Below are 20,750 nucleotides of genomic sequence, written 5' to 3' on the forward strand. Positions count from 1 at the left end.
AAAAACCCAGCTGTGTTTTCTGCTTTCTGCACTACAAGCAATAATAAAGATGAAGTAATTGTAAGTTAGTTAAAACCCTTCAAAGATATTAGAGATGGAAGTTATGTATCCAATTACGAACCCATCCTTCTGCTTCTACAAATGAAGTAAATGAAGCAATGCTGATTACTACATATTAGCATAAGAAAATAAAAGCTGCAAAGAGGTGAAAAGCATAACTCTCTAAGGGAAACATTTTAAGTAATAGGAGTGATATATACATTACATATGATTTCAGTATAAATTAAAATTCAGTTATTTAGAATAATTTGTATGCTTATCCCTTAAAATGAATATAGCTTAAGCAATGGCAGCTATGAAACAGAATTTTCAAAGAGAAAAAAAAGTGGATTAATGGGGACTATCAGGACATCTATAAAACTTCTTCAGTATAACATAGAGAATCACAGTGCTTAAAATACTATGGCTATTCCTACCACCTGGTCTCTCTCTCCCAAGTGTTAAGAAACAGATATTGGTTTTGGGTTCAGATAGGGTAATAATTCAAGGATCTGAAGTACACTAAGAAATGCTGTGCATTTTCTTTGGGAGGGGGAAAAACAAAAACTTAGAAGTCCTATCTGCAATTTCTAGCTTTTCTAATAAACTTTGTATTCAATGAATATAGCTGAGATTAGAGCAGCATAAGGAGGAGTCAGAGACATGGCAACAGCCTTATGCATGGCTAGAATTCAGACTGATGTTCTGATAATTATGTCAGTTAAAAACAAGTATATAACAAACATAAAATGTTAAGAAAAAAAAGATAATAATAATTGATTCCACTGAACCTGGCTTCATGATCCTTACATCGAACTAACAATTAGAGAGGCCAGTTTCAATCCATTTTTGGGATTGTATTTTTTTATTGCTCCCACTAGCCATGAATTTGAGAGGTCACTTAAATTATAGTAACACAAAGATCAGTTGTTGCTCAGTGAAGTATATTTGGGTGCCAGTTAGAGGATTTAAATGATTACACCTAGGAAATTTTTCCATTACATTTTTTCCTTTGTAGAAAAGTTTGTTGTTGTTTTAAATGATATTTCATGGGCACCCAGATTTGTGAACCTACTGCTAATTAAGTATGCAAGATTGATATGCATGAGATAATTAAAGAACAATTCTAGGATGATATATAGCATGAACAACTGTCAAAGTACGCATGCGGTTTGGGGCAAATATAACAAGTGTAAGAATTAAAAACAAAGAGAAACCATTGTTGGTTGGAAGTTATTCGGAAATGGGATAGGTAGTTCTCACTTCAGATTTTAAAGGAACTACATCAATACTAAAATACTAAATGAGGAGATATTCTATTATCTCAGGAGGACAGCTTCATTAAAAAAAAAAAAAAAAAAAAACATAAGAAAAGTACCTAGCAAGAGGAGAGATAATACAGAGCCCTAACTAATAGAATTTACAGAAAAGACTGGCAAAGAGTGACCTGTAAAATTAAAATAAAAGCAGTCATAGTTAAATAAGATCCTTGACTGCCAGAATGCTAGTATCAGTTTTGCAAGATGCTATTTATCTATCGCTGTTGTGGTTTAGATATGAGGTGTCCCCCAAAAGCTCATGTGTGAGACCATGCAAGAATTTTCAGAGGTGAACTGATTATAAGAAGTGTAAACTAATCAGTGGATTAAGCCACTCATATTGATTAACTGGGTGGCAACTGTAGGCAGGTAGAGCGTGGCTGAAGGGAGTAGGTCACTAAGGACGCAACTTTGGGGTAATGAGAGAGCCAGCATTCTCTCTCAGCTTCCTGCCTGCCATGTCCTGAGCTGCTTTCCTTCAGCACGGCTTTCTGCCATGATATTCTGCCTCACCTTGGGCCCAGAAATATGGAGTAAGCTGACTATGAACTGAACCTCTGAAACCATGAGCCAAAATAAACTTTTCCTACATTGTTCTTGTCAGGTCGTTGGGTCACAGTGACAATAAAGCTAACAAAATCAAATGCCTATCTTGCATAAAAGTATTATCAGCATGCATGCATTTTTGCAGGTAATTGTTCCTCCATACTCTTCCTGAGTGTCTATTATACACAAGGTACTATATTTAGCATTGGAGCAGAAAAAAAAGAAGATGAAGAAAAGATTTGTGTTTATATAGAAAAAAATTATACATCAATAGCAGAAATTATTGATTTTGATCATGGTACCAATGCTAACAGAAAAATATCTTTATTCAGGTTTTCTATTAAAATACTTAAACTATAAAATACCACAGTTTTGTAGTATATTATATACTAGTCATTCATTTGTTCATTTGTGCTAAATTCCTGTGATCAGTCATTGAGATATCAACCATGTTTACTAAATTCAAATTATTACAGTTCATCTCATAAAAAACATATGGGTATCATAAAAAATCCCTATGAATTGTCCCAAAACAAAATTCTCCCTGCAGAGAAAGCCTTTGACAAAATTCAGCATCAATTAATGATAAAAATACTGAAGAAACTAGGGATAGAAGCTACTTCAACATCATAAAGAGGCTGTATATGACAACATTATAGTGAATGGGGAAAAACTGAAAAACTTTCCTTAAAAATCTAGAACAACCAGTGAACTGAATTTGGCCAAAGCAGAATGAGCTTGAGTGGGGATTCTTCCCAGAACTTCCAGATAAAAGACTACCCTAACCTGCACTTGATTTGGGCTTTGTTAGACACTAACAGAGATTACACTTGAGCCAGCCCAGACTTCTAATCTTTAAACCTGTAATGTAATAAATAAGCATTGTTGTAATCTACTAAATTTGTGCTATTTTTAATGCAACAATAGGAAATTAACATAATATTTTATAGGGTGTCTTTGGGGACTAAATAGGATAATATCTGTAGAGTTCTTAATATTTGTAATTGTCAAGTTATAAATATTCAAGAAATGATAGCTCTTTAAAAAAATCTGGAACAAGACAAGGTGTTCACTCTCACCACTCCCATTTAATACCTGGCTTCAAATTATACTACAAGGTTATAGTAATAAGAACTGCAGGGTATTGGCATAAAAACAGATGCACTGACTTATGGTACAGAATAGAAGACATCTATAGAAATCCACACATCTATAGTCACCTTATCCTTGACAAAGGTACCAAAACATAAACTGGAGAAAAGACAGCCTTTTTAACAAATGGTGCTGGGAAAACTGGTTATCCATATGTTTAAAAAAAAAATGGGGCTCAACCTTGATCTCTCACCCTGCACAAAATCCAACTCAAAATGGATCAAAGTTTAGTAATTAGGACAGAAACTATAATTCTTAGAAGAAAACAGGGTCAACACTCCAACATATGGGCACAGGCAGTAACTTCCTCAATAGGACCCCTAAAGCTCAGGAGATAATGCCAAGAGTTAATAATTGGGATGACATCAAATTAAAAAGCTTCTGCAGAGCAAAAGAAACAATTAAGAATGTGAAAAGAGAACCTATACAATGGAAGAAAATCTCTGCTAGCCATTCTTCTGACAGAGATTTAATATCTAGAACATATAAAGAACTAAAAAAAAAACATTGAAAACAAATAATCCAACTAATAAACGGGCAAATGAACTAATAGACACTTCTCAACAGAAGAAATACAAATGGCCAAAAAATATATGAAAAAAATCACTGGCAATGAGGGAAATGCAAATCCCTACTGAGATTAGAGAAATGCAAATCCCACTGAGATTTCATATCACTCCAGTCAGAATGGCAGTTATCAAGAATACAAATAATAATAAATGCTGGAGAGGATGTGGAGAAAAAGGAACGCTTTTACATGGTTTGTGGTACTGTAAATTAGTACAACCAGCATGGAAATCAGTATTGAAGTTTTTCAAGACTAGACATGGAACCACCATATGACCCAGGATAACCATTCTTTTGTTGGGGACCGCAAATCAAGTCAAGATGGCGCCTGGCAGTTTGCCAGGAGGAGTGGTTTGTGAAGCCACGCCACCACCGAGCCATTAAGATGGTGAGGATTCCTTATTGGCTGATTGCTGTATCTGGATGATGCTAATTGAGTCAAACTGTGTGTAATCAGGTATATATAGCTCTGCTGTTCCGCAATAAAGTGGCTCCCGCTACCTTGAGTTCCCGCTCAGTTCCCGCTGAGTTCCTCTGTAATAAAGCAGTTCCCGCTTCAACCTTCAAGTTGCTTGTCACCTCCCGGTTATTTTGCCCAGCCGGACTGTGGCATTCCTTGGTGTTTATCTTAAAGGTTTAAAGTCATCACACTACAGTGATACATGCATACATACACGCACTACAGTGATACATGTTTACAGCAGCACAATTCACAATAGCCAAACTATAGAACCAGCTTAGACAAATTGATAAAAAAAAATGTGCTATACACACACAATGGAGTTTTATTTAGTCATAAAGAAAAATGAAATTATGTCATTTTTAGGAAAATGGATCGAATTTGAGAACATTATGTTAAGCAAAATAAGCTAAACTCAGAAGGTCAAGTTTGTATGTTTTCTTTCATACGTGGAAGCTATAGGGTAACAAAGAAAAGAAAGATAGTGCGGGGGAGGGGTCTCATGAAAATCGAAGAGAGATCAGGAGAGTAGAGGAAAGGGACCATGGGAGGAAGGAGAGGAGGGAAAGAAAAAACACTGGGAATAATATTGGCAAAATTATATTATTATATTATGTACATGTGTAACTATGTGCAACAACTATGTAACAACAGATCCCACCATATGTACAACTATAATGCACCAATGAAAAATATGGGGAAAAAACAACCAGAAGTTTCTCCCTGTAAAATATCTATGGTGCATGTTTGCAGAAACTGTTTCCTTTGCTCAAAATGTCCTCACCATCTCTTTTATTCTACAGGGTTCAGTTCAAGTGTCTCCTCTTCTAGAAGTCTCTTCTGCCTCCTAGGGGAATAGCTTCTTGCACAGACTCAACTTTAAAACAGCACATTAAATTATATTGATTTCTCCATCTTCCTCTCTCCATTACATACAGTTCATTGGGAGCTTCTTGAGACATTTTATTTATCTTTTTATCTTAGCAACTAACACAATGCCTGACATAAGAGGTGTTCAGTACATGTTCTTGAGTGACTCTCTGATGGTAAATGAACCTGAGGTAATTCTATGTGATCAATATAATATTTAAGAGCTCATAGCTGGCTGGCGGGGGGCGGGGGGTCCAGCTCCCAAGGACTTCTTTTAATCCTTGAAACATGCCAAGCTCATTGCCACTTTCAAGACACTTGTACACCACACCCCCACTTCAAACACTGACCTTTGTTACTTTTCTTAGATCTAGCTTCCGTTTAAGCTCATCAGAGTAAACTCTCCAGATCAACCAGTCTCCAGCAGGCCCCACTGTCTTTCAACCACTCCCCAGTCTCATCCCCAGCATCACCTATCTATCTGCAACTTTTTGGGTTTGTCTTCTCCCCTTCTTGGCTCTCAGGCAATATGGAAATTCCCTGAAAGCTGACCCATGCTGATCATTTCACTGCTGCATCCTAGTATCTGGCACAGTGCTTGGCATTTAGTAAGCACTCGATACATCTATGCAATCAGATCAAAGAATGAATAAGGAATTTGGATCCTTTACTCCATGAGTGGTAAACTGAAAAGTTGCATTCAACTTGCTGGTGAGTTTTGTTTGGACTGCTCATTGTTTTAAAAAACCTTAAATGAGGGCTGGGGTTGTAGCTCAATGGTAGAGTGCTTGCCTCACACATAGGTTCGATCATCAGTACCACATAAAAATAAATAAATAAATAAAGACATTGTATCCATCTACAACTAAAAAATATTTTAAAACACCTTAAATGAGTTGCCAATTTTTAAAGGTTAGGATATATACATACATACATATGTATATGTATATGTATATGTGTGTGTGTGTGTGTGTGTGTGTAAATTTCAAAATTCAGACTTTTTTTTCAAATTATTGCAAGAAGAAAACCAGGACCTGTAATCTCAATTGGCAAATCATCAGATGTGAATAATGGTTGCCTGCTTTGGGAGAGGATCATTGGACTGTCCAGCCCCACCTGCCCCACTCATTCACATGCCCCATTCCACCCTGTAGGTGGTCTGGATTCGGGCCCTGATCTCTTTTCCTGTAGCCTTCACTATGAACTATGCTCTCATATAATTCCCTGACCTCATGGATTGCTACTACATGAAATCTTAGAATATGCCTTTAGAGATGAATTAGCATCAGAACATACCTTATTACTATTTCTATATTAAAACAGCAAAGAATTACATGATTAAATAAAAAACTGGATACAATAGAAAATCTTTTATTAGAAGAAAAATCTGGGTGAGTAGTTAACAGATCTTAAGGGGGTAGAAGAAAACTGCCATTAAAATATAAAAAAGTCAATGAATCAGGAAGTAGATATAACTAATATGATTTGCAAAGGGTTATTATCCTTCATTAAAATTCAAGAAAAAAAATGAACCCTAATAAAGAACGGACAAATACATTTTGCAGAAGAAATACAAGTGACCCAAGAACTCATTAAAAGATGGTCTGTTTTACTAGAAACCTAAAAGATGTGAATCAAAATGATATCCCCATTCATCTATCATACATTAATTTATTCAACAAACATCTGCTGAGTTATCACTACATTCCAAACACTATCAGTTTAGCAAAGATTTTTTAAATGGTAATAATTTTAGGATTGAGTAAGTTAAGTACTTCATACACTGTGGAAAATAATTTTACAATATTCATCAAGAATCATAACACAGTTACTACTCTGTGACCCAGTAATTAAACTTCTTGGAATTTATCCTAGGAAAATAATCAGTATAGCAGACAAAGATTAATGTATGAGGATGTTAATCATAGTGTAATTTATAATATCAAACACATTAGAAACGTAATGTCTAACAATAAGGAGTGATTAAACAAATTATGGTCCATTCAAACGATGCACAATTATGCAGACATTAAAATTATGTTTTCAAAGACCATTTATTGATATGGGAAAATGATCATGAAAAGTTTTAAAGCCCGAATTTTGAAAAGAATCGCATCTAACTAATTAAAGTGATATATTCTATGATTCTGGGCTTATTTTTGCTTCTTCCCGCCGTCTTGTTATCTGATACTTCTCCTGCAAGGAACATAACATTTCTCCATATACATCTTATTTCAGATGGGCATTAAATGAAGAGTCTCAGAGAAAAACACAGAAATTGCTAGAAGGAATGTGAGGAACAATGTGGCTCACTACAGGTTAAACATATAACAAAGTACTGAAGGATGCTCAAATGGTGGGCAGGGGCTTAACAGAAAGCAAGAACAGAGAAGAAGGAGGAACAGGAAGGAAGTAGAATATAAAAGATCAAGACTACAGCAGAGAGAGAGGTCAGAGAGGCAGGAGGAGAGCCAGAGGAGGACAGAAGTCAAAAGGGACACCACTGAATGTTAAGGAAATTCTCTGCACAACGCCACAGTACTAGAACTTAAGAAATTCCCTTTTTGATGTATTTATAGTTTTATGTAGATCAGACAAGACACTTACAAGAAGCATTATTTGTTTCTTGTAACACCAACCACAGGAAGGGCCAAAAGGGATGTCATGGTAGAAAAAGCAGAACCATCTCACTGCCATGAAAAGCATAACAACAAAAACTGAAAGTCTGAGAGCCCCAAAATAAACTGTCTGTACAAAAGATGATTATAGTAAAACAAGGAGGAAGCGGCATCTTGGTTTTGGAATTGCTGAACTGTGCAAAGGCAGAAACCAATCTGCACGGTCATTTGCATGAAGAAGCCCAAGGATCCCACATCCACAGTGAAAACAGGAAGAGCTGGATTCAACCAGACACAGCTACTTGGCCACTCCTGAAGCACAGCTCCTCTGCATTTACTCACTGGTGCAGGAGCGGTCTGGACAACAGGCTTGTAAGGAACTCGGCAACCATGGTTGGCTTCCCATGATACCAAATATGATACGCCAGGCCAGGGACAGCCAAAGAAGCCACTTGTGAAAAGGTCAACAGAGCACAGGGGGCTCTTCTGTGAGTGAATGCTGACAATCTTTCATAAACGATTGGTGGCAGGAAATCACCTCATAAAGAATACATCTAAGGGCTGAAGGTTATGGCTCAGTGGCAGAGAGCTTGCCTGGAACATGGAAGGCACTGGATTCGATCCTCAGCAACCACACAAAAATAAATAAAAATAAAACAAAGGTATATATATATATATATATATATATATATATATATATATATATATGGTGGTAAGGTGACAATTTCTTGTGTAACTGTAACAAAATAAGCAGACAATAGCTTAGCATTATGGTGTCAGTTATTTATAACTGGTCCTGTACTACTCCATTCCTATACAGGGGATCCATGTGGACTCTCCATTTAACTGCAAATCACCATTGAGTCTTAAGGCAGAAAGCCTACAGCAATTTAGAATCTACTTGTTCCCTTCACTCAGTCCAGAGCTCTCTCTTTCTGAAGCCTGATTTCTTTTATGTACCTCTACCTTGTACTTTAATTGCTCTTCAAGCCACTACTTTTCCAACATTTTCTTTAGGGGAACTTAAAAAAAATATCTCTGTATGTCCACTCTGGCCATTTTCACATCAGTTGGTTTCTCTCTTCCTTTCAGTAAGTTATTTTAACCTTTTGTTACTTTTGAATTTCTACTCCCGGGAAAATTCCACATTATCTTTGAATATATCTGTTCTCTTCTTTAAGTATTTTCATAAACTCAAATCCATCAAAATAACTGACCTTTATGCCATCTTCATTTTTCCCTTCTTTCATTTATAAGTTACATTTTTTTGTTATCATCTTGAAATCTATAACCAACTCTTAAATTCTTTATCTTCTCTCCATTCTTCTCAACATGCATCTTAGCCTTTTAGAACATTTTGTATCCTCTACTCTTAAAATTAATCTGCTGTGGGCTGGGGCTGTAGCTCAGTGGTGGAGTCTTGCACATGTGAGGCACTGGAATCGATCCTCAGCACCACATAAAAATAAATAAAGATATTGTGTCCATCCACAACTAAAAAACATATTTTTTAAAAATGAATCTGCTACAACTGAACTAACCTAAGTCTTTCTTCAACCTTGGCATTTTTATTGTTACCTCTAATGCACTGGTAATCTGAGATTGCATTTTAAAACTTCTTCAAAGATGTGGGATAATCAGGCACAAACATACTAGCCACATCACTGTTCCAAGGCAAACCGACCTGGTCTGGAAGCTCATTTCCCACTCAATAGTTGCACGGCTAGGTCTTGTTTACAAAGCTGCTCACTCACGCATAGGACAACCTCACCAGAGAGAGCAAGACTAGCTTTCAGTCAGAAACTCAACTCTCAACAAAATGGCACCTTTTCCATATCCTAAATTTCCCTTGTGATTCTATTCCCTTCCCCTTTCTTCTAAAAGGTATTGCTGCTGCCTTTGCCCTAATCTTCCTGTCCCTTCCATGTCCCCTCTCCACCCCGCACAGAATGCTACAGCTCCTACAGAAACTCCTGGACCCCATACACACACCGTCACCATGTTTCTATGACCAGACCTGGAAAAATATGACAATAAGTCACTGACATAAAATACAAAGAATGATTTTATTCTCAGCCTGGATCTATATCTCCCTACTTATATTAACTCTTATTCTTTTTTCTAACTTGACTCAATTCCTGTCACCTGATTTCTCTTTCTCTCTAAAATAACACCTTTTCCATATCCTAAATCTCCATTTCTACTCCCTTCAACCCATCCTTCATCTTGCTTTCTGTTCCTCAATACCTAAAATGCTCTTTTTGTCTTTGCAGCTATAATTCATTTACCCTCACCTCCTTCTGATCTATATATGCATCTTGATACACAATAAGAGACCCTAAAATCTTCTCAATATCTCAACTAGATCATGTAACAATAGCAGCCTCTTTTGTTAGTAGCTTTAAAAATCTGACTCCTTCCCAGAAGCCTCTGTAAATTTTATACTCAAGTTTACATCAATTAGACAGTTATACAAAGGGTAGAAAAGGGCACAAGAAATGTCTAAAGAGCAACCTTTAAAAATAAATCTACTCAGAATCTGACCTTATATCTATCATTGCTTATTTAATCAAGAATAAAATGAATGGGGAAACAGGAGAAAGGAGAGATTGTCAATGGGAGATGATGGCTAGGAAGAAAGATTATGAAGAATTATAAGTCTGAATTTTATTCGGAAAAAAAAGGGGGCTTTACAGACAAATGCACATTTAAAGTTTTTAACTTCTAAAACAATCTGCATTCAAAAATGCAAATTTAAATTTGAGCTTCATGTTAGTGGAATTAAACTTATCAAATAATATTTACCAAAGTTTTGGTTTTTATAAATCATGAAGTAGAAACAGTTTTTTTCCAAAAGAATTTGAAAGTTAGCCTCACATTTGTTAGAAGTCCAGTTGAAACCAATTAGAGGCTGCTACTTTATGCTTTGCCAATCTACAATTCAAGGAGACCAGCTGGTACCTGCCAGGCTTTTCCTGATTAGGCCTGATTGCTCTCCCTTACTTCACATTCTCTGTTTTCTCAGTAGCCTTTCTCTCTTCTTCAGGATTTCTCTTTGTTACCATGTTTTACCTATCCCTGAGTCTCTGACATGAGACTGTCCCTTCCTTCCTCCTGGCCGAGTTTTTGGTGCCAACCACTGGTAACTTGTAGACTGTCCCCTAGCATACTCTGCAGTGTATCAGGCATTCTTGGGGCTTGTTGCTCTCTTTAACCCCAAACATAGGGGGCGAGTGCTGAATAAGTGAAAGGACCAGAACTGGAATAGGACAAAAAGTCACTGTCATAAAACACAACTGATAAGAAAAGCAAAATAATATAAGGATATAAAATGTGATACCTGATGGGCCAGAATATAGATATTGTGTCCAACATCCTTTGGGGAAACACCATCATCTCCGCCTTCCTCTTCCCCATGATCACATTCCAATCCTTGGTTATAGGCATTCTTCATCACATCTACCTAATGGGAGAAAAAAAAAGGAACAACAAACAAGGTTTGAAATGCTACAACACACGTTTTAGATTTTTTTGTGTCATAATTTAAAATTGGGAAGCTTCATGAGTCTCAAAAGTATAAAAGACGCATAATGAAAATATCTTTGAAAACTATTTAAATGAATATGAAGTATAGTCCTGCAATCCTACAATTCTTGTCTTACATGGAAATTTTTGCTTTGACTTTGAATGTTAATTGTCAAAGTTCACATGATTTATGAGAATCTGGAACCCTGAGAAACATCCATTATTTAGTGAGCCCCCACAAGGGAACAGACAGACATGGTTCTGGATGTGGTATAATAACAACAACAGTGATAATAATAATAAGTGGAAACAACAGGGCATCTCCCCTCAAGGAACTTACTTCCAGTGGACAATCAGCAAGTAAAGAACTGGTATTTTTCAAAAAGGTATTGCACAGTTCTATTGCTGAATAAATTCATAATTCATCGATCTATTTAACTATAGGATTGGGACAGTGCTGCACTTCTTAACCCATTGCTTATTATTAGCAAATCAAAATTTTAAATAAATTTGAATTATTTAGGTTGAATTAGTATGAAAAATTCATGAGTCAGAAATATAATATAAATTTATTGATAACAAAGTCAGGTGTGGTAACACATGCCTGTAATCTCAGCTACTCAAGAGACTAAGACAGAAGAATCACAAGTTTGAGGGAAGCCTGGGCAACTTAGTAAACTCATTAAACTGTGTTAAATAACACAGTGTCTTATCTCTCTTCTTGACTCCATTATTTACTAATAAAGCAAAGATAGTAGTGTCAGCCTCCCATAGGGTCTCTCCATAGCACCAACCATGGTGTTGATGCAAATGGGACTTAGTCACTGGGGCACTGAGCTATATGGCTTGAATACGTCCTCAACACCTTTGAAACTTGCTGCTTTAAAAACATAAATATGTTACTTCATAATTTGCATACCATAAGTAAGAAGAAAAATATAACTTCTACAATAGGAAGATATTAATGATCTCTGTGGAATCACCATCAAATCTCTGCACAATTTCCTCTAGACCAAGCATTGTGCAACATTTCTCAAGTAAGAACAACAACAAAAAATACATATTAATTTTACTTTTCAAATAGGTATACAATCTGGGATATGTCTTATAAACAATTTTACAAACCTTCCTTACATACAGTCTTTCTGTATCTATGGGCAATTTGATACCCCTTGAGGATACCAAAATCTGGGGACGCTCAATTTCCTCATAAAAAAATGATGTAGTGTTTGCATATAATCTATGCACAGCCTCCCTTATACTTTAAATTATCTCTAGATTACTCACAATGCTTAATATAATGTAAATACTACATTAATAGTTAATATGTTGTATTATTTAGGGAATAATGACAAGGAACAAGTCTATACATATTCTGTACAGGCACAATTTTTAAAAATTATTTTTGTTCTGTGATTAGCTGAATCCACAGATGTGGGTGGGACTCCTGGATACACAGGGCTGACTATACTCCCCAGACACTAGTAAACTAAAGTCAACTTTTTTTTCTGGCAAAAACCATTTGCATATAGTTTAGTAGAGTGTAACAATCTGGCTAGAAGTACTCAGAGTGGATAAAATGAATGAAGTCATAGGACCCAATTCCTATAGACCTTCAGAAGCACTTGTAATGGTGAGTCATTATGTTCCATTAGGTCTCGGCAGAGGAGGGAAAGTTGCTAGCCTTTTCTTCTGACAGGCTTATCATCCTCCTCTCCCTTTTAGGCTACACATTATTTTGTTAATTTGTTTTAATTAGTTACACATGACAGTACAATGACCTTGACATATCATACATTTGAATCAGATGGGATATAATAACTCATTTTTCTGAGTACACAGGTTGCAGAATCACATTGGTCATGCATTCACATATATACACACAGTAATAATAATGTCTGTTCCCATTCTACTATCCTTCCTATCTCCCCAACCCCTCCCCTCCCCTCCCATCACTTCTCTCTACCTAATCTACGGTAACACTATTCTTTTTTTTTTCCTCACATTTTCATACATGTATTTTGTATAACAATGAGGGTCTCCTTCCACCATCCATGCAATTCCCTTTCTCCCTCCCTTTCCCTCCCACCCCTCTTCCCTATGTAGAGGTAATCTTCTTCCCGTGCTCTTCCTCTCTTCCCCATTTTGAGTCACCCTCCTTATATCAGAGAAGACATTCGGCATTTTTTTTTTTTTGGTATTGGCTAAATTCACTTAGCATAATCTGCTTTAATGCCATCCATTTCCCTGCAAACTACATGATTTTATTATTTTTTAGTGGCTACACATTATTAACACAACTTTAAAACTTTTCCTTACCAGTTCCCTGGGTCTCATGTTGAAAAGAATTCTCTCTGCATTCTCGCTGTCATGTCTGCTTTCCATAATGGCCAGCAAAAGCTTGGAGGCGTTGTTCTAGAGAAACAGATTGAGTTAATGCACATGTAAAGTCTATTTCATGGACTAATGATCCCCTGCGTTTGTTTTAATTGAGATTGCCAGGACCATTTTTTAATCAAACAGAATTGAAAACTGACCATTTCTTTTGTCTTATTAATGTTTTAAATTGGATGTTTTACTTCATTGTCAATACAAAATAAATCTAATGAATCATAAGAGATGTTACAAGGGATATTTTAATTATTGGTGAAAAGATGCTTTAAATACAAAATTGACTATATATATATATATATATATATATATATATATATATATAGCAAATATATTTTCCTTCCTTATTTCCTAAATAGTCATTCGTATCATGACATTTTAATAAGAAATAAAGTGAACAGGAAATGATGACATATTTTATAGAAATGGCATAAACTTAAAGAAGTTAACACAGTTGTTTTTGAAATAAAATATTATTAGCAAATCAAAATTTTAAATAAATTTGAATTATTTAGGTTGAATTAGTATGAAAAATTCATGAGTCAGAAATATAATATAAATTTATTGATAACAAAGTCAAGTGTGGTTGCACATGCCTGTAATCCCAGCTACTCAGGAGACTAAGACAGAAGAATCACAAGTTTTAGGCAAGCCTGGGCAACTTAGTAAGACCCTGTCTCAAAATAAAAGTAAAAAAAAAAAGTGTGTGGGGAGGTGCTTGGGATGTAGCCCAGTGGTAGAGCACTTGCTTACTATATGCAAAACTCATATTCAGTATCTGGACTATGGCAGAATAATATTTTCTTTTTTTATGGATGGTTGTTTCGTTTTGCCATACTGGAGATTGAACTGAGGGCCTTGCGTGGGTAAGTGTACTACCACTGAGCTACGTTCCTAGCCCAAGGATAATATTTTCTATTTTTGCTTAATAGAGAATAATATAGCTTATATTATTTGATATGCTCTTATTTTATTCATAAATATATTATCTCAAATATTTTACTTAGAGATATCAAAAATGTGTCTAAAACAATTTGCAATCCAAATGGGCAACACAAAGTTATAGAAAGTCTTATCATAGAAAGTATAATATCCTAGACATTTTGAATGACCACTGCAGGCTTGGCTAAAAGTTCAATATGCTATCCTCTGCCACAGAGCCAGTTCTGGACATTATGAAAGATGTTTCCATACACTATGATTTTAAATAGTTCTGCAATAAAATTTTGGCTGGCAAAAAAATACCCAGGAGATATTTCTACAGAGTTTTGTTATATTCATTTAGACCAGAATCTTAATCTTCACATATAATCTTTGATAGAACAAAAGAGGTAGAGTCAATGGTTTTTAAGGCACTTCAAAGTGAGTCAAAGTTAATATCTTTCACAGAATAAAAAATTAAATTCAATCAACATTCAATCTAGGTGGACAATCCCAACACGGATTTTTTATAAGATTATGTAAAGTAATTCCACTGTTTAATTTTAGTACTAAGTTCTATCCTGCTATTCCAGAAGTACCACATGAAGACTATTTTGAAGTGACTGATATTAGAAGATGATGAAGATGAAGAGCTGTAGATGGCACCAAAGCCACTGACCCACAGGGAAAAGATCTTAGTACTTTTATCCCATTTTCATTTTTTGCAGATTTGCACCAATTCTAATACCCACTTTCATAATGTAGGATCCTGCATAAACAACATAACTAAGAAATATGATTTCAGGATTAGTGGAGAGCTTAAATCCTTAGCGCCATTTGAACAGACCTCCACAGAATTCAAAGCTCACTCCCTGGCAACAGGAGCAGGACTCTCTAACGAATCACACGCAGCAGGACCAATACATAATAGCTTAAAAATACATCCAATTTCAGAATGCTATCGGCAATATGGTATTTTTTGACCAATTTTCTTTTTCATACTATGTCAGAAGAATAGAAAGAAATCTTATAAATGACCTCCTAAAATCTGAATCCATTTTAAAGTACAAGACCCTATAAAAGCTAAAAAATCAAATGGAAGTGTCAGAGTTAATAGGGGGGTTTTCTTCCAATGGAAGCCGGAATCTTCAAAATAAAACAAAACAAAAAATATTATCTGTCTACAAACTCAACATTTCATATTTACCAATGATAAGAAATGGAAGTAAAAAGTAAAAAGTTTGAAAAATTCATAAAGAATTATACTATATCAGTATACAAAATATAAAGTTATGAACAATTAAGCAATCAAATTCAGTAATGAATGATATGAAATAAAACCTTAATATTTTAATGCAGCATCTGTATAATGTTATAGAAAATTTATTAAAGCCCCATACCTATGAAAGCCCCTCGAATTTACTAATGTACATCTTACTGTCAAGCAGACGTTGTTTTCATGTTAACCAATATAAACAAAACCTCAGACTGTTTAGAAAGCTACATTCACCTCATTCTTTAAGAAAAAAAATAAACTTCAAATATTTTAAATCAAATCTGTAAATTTGGTATTTCAAACAAATCGTGACTTATAAAACTATTGTATTTTAAAAGATATAAATTGTGCTTATTAAGTAAAACTTAAAGAAATCTTTGGTTAAAAGTATTTTTATTTGGATAGCTTATATATTTGTACTACTAAATCATACCCATTTAAGATTTGTTGTTGTTTTTTTTTACATAGGTCTGGATTTGTAAGTAATCTATATGTCCATACTTTATTTATCTATCTCTATTATTTTCAGCATGGGAGATTGAAATCAGGAGCACTTTACCACTGAGCTACAACCCCAGCCATTTTTATTTTGTATTTTGAGACAGGGTCTCACTAAGTTAGTAAAGCTGGCCTTGAACTTGCAATCCTTCTTCCTCAGCCCCTAGAGTCACTGGGATCACAGGAATGCACCCAGCACCTGGCCCAAACATTATTTTTAAGTTTCTTCCTCTATAAGACATATTAATTAAAAATGAGATGTAAAAGTATAGTCTTTAGACTAATGAAAGGTTTCAAAAGTCAAAGACCAAGGCAACTACATGTTGTTTCTTTCTGGATAATGGTTAAAGATAAATTTAAGATAAAGTAACAAAAAGGTTTTATGTAACTCAAGTGAAGCTGACTGTCATAGAGGCCCAGATGCTTCATTAACTGAAGCCTGCAGCCAGCAAGTCAAAGGGCACAAGTGCTGTCCACGTGGGGACCACCTTCATTCTGTCCTGAATGGAGGAGCTCAAAGCTCACACAGGTGACAGTGGAAAAATACAAATGCAACTCTTCTGCAAAAAGAAGCAGCACCTGTTTACTAGGGGCCTTTAGCACAACCTTCACATGAGTAGGACATATGTATATTCCATCTGATACTCAAACCTGCATTTAGAAACAGATTCATAAAAATATCATTTCTATTCTTCTTGGCCATAAATTTACCCAGATAAAGTTCAACTTAATTATATGCTTTCTATCATATTGGATAGCTCTGGCTTTGCAGAGAAATTGTACTTATCCCTGATTGTGCCTTTTTTAACCTGCTCAACACTAAACACAATAATGTGGTCTTAAATAATTTATTTCAATTGAATATCATGCCTTAGCATTGGGGATTTATATAGTTTCTAGACAAATATTCATTTGTCTATTTTCATTTGAACAGAAAGTTCAAAAAGAAAAAAAAATTAAATGCCCCTGTGCTTCTGAGAAACAGAACTGCTGAAAGTGGGTACAAGGCTTGCATTAAAGGACTCCCTTAAAGGCACTGCGAATATAACAACATATTTTTTGAGAGGAATTCATATTCTAATGTAAAAAGGACTTGGAAAGAAGACATAAAACTAAAATGTGTCACTCCTTTGACATTATCTAATTAATTATGACCTCCTGTAGCTCAGGTGGGCTATAAGTACACGGTGTGGTCAGTGTTCAGCACATTTTGCTTCTCTGTATAATGAAAATTACAAAATAAAAACAGCAAGGAAGTAGTGAAACAAAGTGGCTGCTCGAGAGAACATCCACACAGGAGCTTGCAATTGAACATTACCTCAAAGTAAAATTTCCGTTTTATCAGAAATTTTGTGAGCCTTTTGATTTTTAAATCTCTTTCTGTCAACTCATTAGCTGAAAATCTGATCACATCTTACATTTGACAAATGCTGCTTGAAGACTTAGAGTCAACTCTGAAAGGGAGTTTTATGTAGGGAATGTAACTTTCCCCACTGGAACAGCAGATTTTACTCTACCTTTAGCTGGAGCACCAAGTCCATTCGGTATTTACCAAGAGGATTTATGTCATTCAGAATCAAAGCAATGATGATATCAATCCCATTGGATTCATGAGTAGCAATGCAAGTCTAGAAAACAAAATATTTGTAAAATAACCTTTTATTTACAAATGAACAACACTAGATACAATAGGACATAAAATAGCAGAATCACCTTTATTTTTTGACCTTTAAAACATAATTGAAATTTAACTTTATTTGAGTTATTCTTTTGTGTGGAGTCTTTTAATTGATTGGTATTAGGTAAGAGGCTTTGGACACAGAGCATTAAGAGAGACAGATGTCTGTGAATGCCTATTTTTAAAATGAACTATTTTTTTTCAGAATTTCAAAGACCACTGATCATGTTAAATACTCTTCTGGCCAATAAATTTTTAATACAGCCATCAACAGAGGAGCTCTTTAAACTTTCCAGTTTTAAGATTTCACCCATTCTAAGAGAATATAAAAAAGGGAGATCTGTAAGTAAATTTTATAGGACTGATGTAGCACTTTAATTTAGGTGCTACTTAATGCTAAATTGGTGACGAGAGGTGGTGTGCACGTGCTGGACAACAGCAAAGACAGATGATGTGGGAATCTCCTAATATTTGGTGGGGGGGGGAACACACTGTCAGTTATGGTGTATAAGGGAAAATTTTGACAGATTTCTTAAACCTGGGTGATATATAGAGAGATTTTTGATTGGGAAAATTACAAAAAGAAACCATCTTGAGACATAAATATGAACATTTTGAAGATAAAGATCTACTGTGCTAGGGTTCTGAACTTAATTTTACAGAACTTAAGATTCAAAAGGTTTGAGGGCTAGATTCATGGGACTATGTTACAATGGAGAACCTTGCCATAGAGTTTGAAAAAAATCTGAAAACTTGCTGAGTTAAATGAGAAAGGGTAATACCAAGACAAGTCTGAAATGACTGCTTTTTAGGATAGGCCTTATTTTTCCTTCATACAAGGAAACTGTCAGTCCCCTGACACAGAGGAAAGGCGTTTTCCATCCACCTTTCCCATTATTTCCTTAGGTTCTTCTGCCCATGAAATGTTTACTAAATGTAAAGGGAGTCTAGTTGCAGTCCATTTCTAGAATTTGCTAGCAAACTTCTTTCCTTCCATACATTTTCAGAGCATGGGAAATTATATGTGGGGTTAGAGTTATTTTATTATTAGTTTTTACTTTTAGAACTTACTTGGTGTTAATAAATTAACTTCAAAACTCAACTTCACCCTCTTATAAAACCAAGAGTTGGGTACATTCTAATAGGCTGCCCATGAAATAATAATAGAAGTGCATGGCAAACATATTTTCTGTTATAGATAGACATGGCTTTATCAACAAAACCAAATCTCTAAATTTGTATATTTTTCCTTAACTTATAAATTAACTGTTAGGCTTTCTTGTATCATTGACCTAGGAAATTGAAACAGAATCCAAAAAACTTCAGGGCAAAATTCACAACCTCACATGTGCCTTACAAAGAAGAAAAAATTATCCCTATAACAAATTATTTATATCAGTGATTCTCATGTTTTACTTGTTTACGTTTTATGTTGTTTACATGTTTTATGTACCTATAATGTATATGTGTGTGAGTATATGTTCCTACATACACACATAGTCACTCTATATGTGTATATAATTTGCAATACAAAAGTAAATCTCTTTTTCTCATTTCCTTCTATCAACAACTGATGTTTGTTCTCAATGGCTTCTTTAACATTTATATCCAGAAATGTCTGTGATTGGAAAACTCTTCCTGCATAAGCCTGTGCTTATGATGGTAGCTCTATAAAGCTTGTGTGGTTGCAAAAATATCAGTTGGCTCCTCTTTCCTCTACTCACCAAAAGTTATGTCTTCTCCCATAATGTGTCCTTGATATCCAAAACAAAAATGGAATAAGAGACCTACATTCTAGAAAACAGTATTGAACTTTGTGCCACCCTCCAAAATTAATACAGTCAAAAGAGCACTCTACTTAGATTCAAAATCTAAGGTCTTGAGTTTTAGAAACAACTCCACAACTAACCAATTCTGGCACTCTGAGACACTGGGAAGTCACTTAATCTCTTGAGTCAGAACCTATTCATCAGCAAAATAGGAGCAATAACATCTCCTTCATATGTTTTACTGTGAGTATAAAAGAGAATATATACTACCCCCAGTAGTAGGGCAAAAGGAAGTTTATTCTACAATCCTGGAAAGATCACTACAGATGAAAACTGAGCATTGGGGGAAGAGACATATTTTACCTTTTGTTCAGTAATTCTGACTTTTATCTTGAATGTTTTCATGGGAATTTGCTTTTATGATGAAATTAAATAAAGATATGGCACAGTATTCACTACTCTATAATTCAGTCTTTGTATGTTTTGTTAGGAAAGTAAAAATGTCTGGCAAAGCAAGAAGAAAGATCCTTCAAATGTACACAAAGGTTGGCTGCTTCCCTAACTTGGCCCTTTGCTCGTTAGTCATGACTACTTTTGCATGAGGAACTGCTTTCACAATTACCTGATTTTCATGGCACGGACCCTGGCAATATTCAGTCAAGCTCTCCAGGGTCTGGTTGACCAGCGCTACATTCTTCTCGTTGATGTAGAGACCCAACAGGCCCAGGCCACCTGTTGTACTCCCACAAATGCAGTCCAAAAACTGGAGGGTCTCACAGACGAGGTTGTAATTTGTCTTGTTGTTTTGATTTCTCAAGAAGTTCTGAGGGCAAAAGAAAATACATCACAGGAGTTAAAAAAAAAAAACAAAAAAACTATACTAATTGCTTTCAATTCTCTCTATATATGTGTGTTTTTCTAACTCAAAAATATCCCTGAGACAGTGAGGGATGGAAATGCTCTTTATAAGAAAGTGTTCACATTTACTAATTTTCTCAAAGGTTTAAGATGGGAAAAAGCCTATAGGTTTTAGCTCAAGGTTCTGTATCAATTGTACAGTTCATAATGAACACTTCTCAATGTCACCCGTTTAAAACAACTTAGTAAGGGAGAAATAATAA

General features: G+C 35.2%; 1 protein-coding gene across 4 annotated transcripts in view; it reads right to left on the minus strand.

Annotated features, from left to right (window-relative positions):
- Nucleotides 1-20,750, minus strand: part of Itpr2 (inositol 1,4,5-trisphosphate receptor type 2) — a 518,501-nt gene that overhangs the window by 144,790 nt on the left and 352,961 nt on the right. For all 4 annotated transcript variants that reach the window (XM_058576367.1, XM_058576366.1, XM_046435433.2 and 1 more), the window contains 4 exons: nt 20,252-20,452; nt 17,700-17,810; nt 13,416-13,511; nt 10,912-11,034 (listed from right to left, as the gene is read on the minus strand). In XM_058576367.1, coding sequence (XP_058432350.1) covers nt 10,912-11,034; nt 13,416-13,511; nt 17,700-17,810; nt 20,252-20,452 — 531 coding nt within the window. The remainder of the gene's footprint in view (nt 1-10,911; nt 11,035-13,415; nt 13,512-17,699; nt 17,811-20,251; nt 20,453-20,750) is intronic.

This window comes from Marmota monax, unplaced genomic scaffold, assembly GCF_021218885.2.
Source record: "Marmota monax isolate L192 unplaced genomic scaffold, Marmota_monax_Labrador192_F-V1.1 WCK01_AAM20220418_F8-fsc00012, whole genome shotgun sequence".
Lineage (NCBI taxonomy): Eukaryota > Metazoa > Chordata > Mammalia > Rodentia > Sciuridae > Marmota > Marmota monax.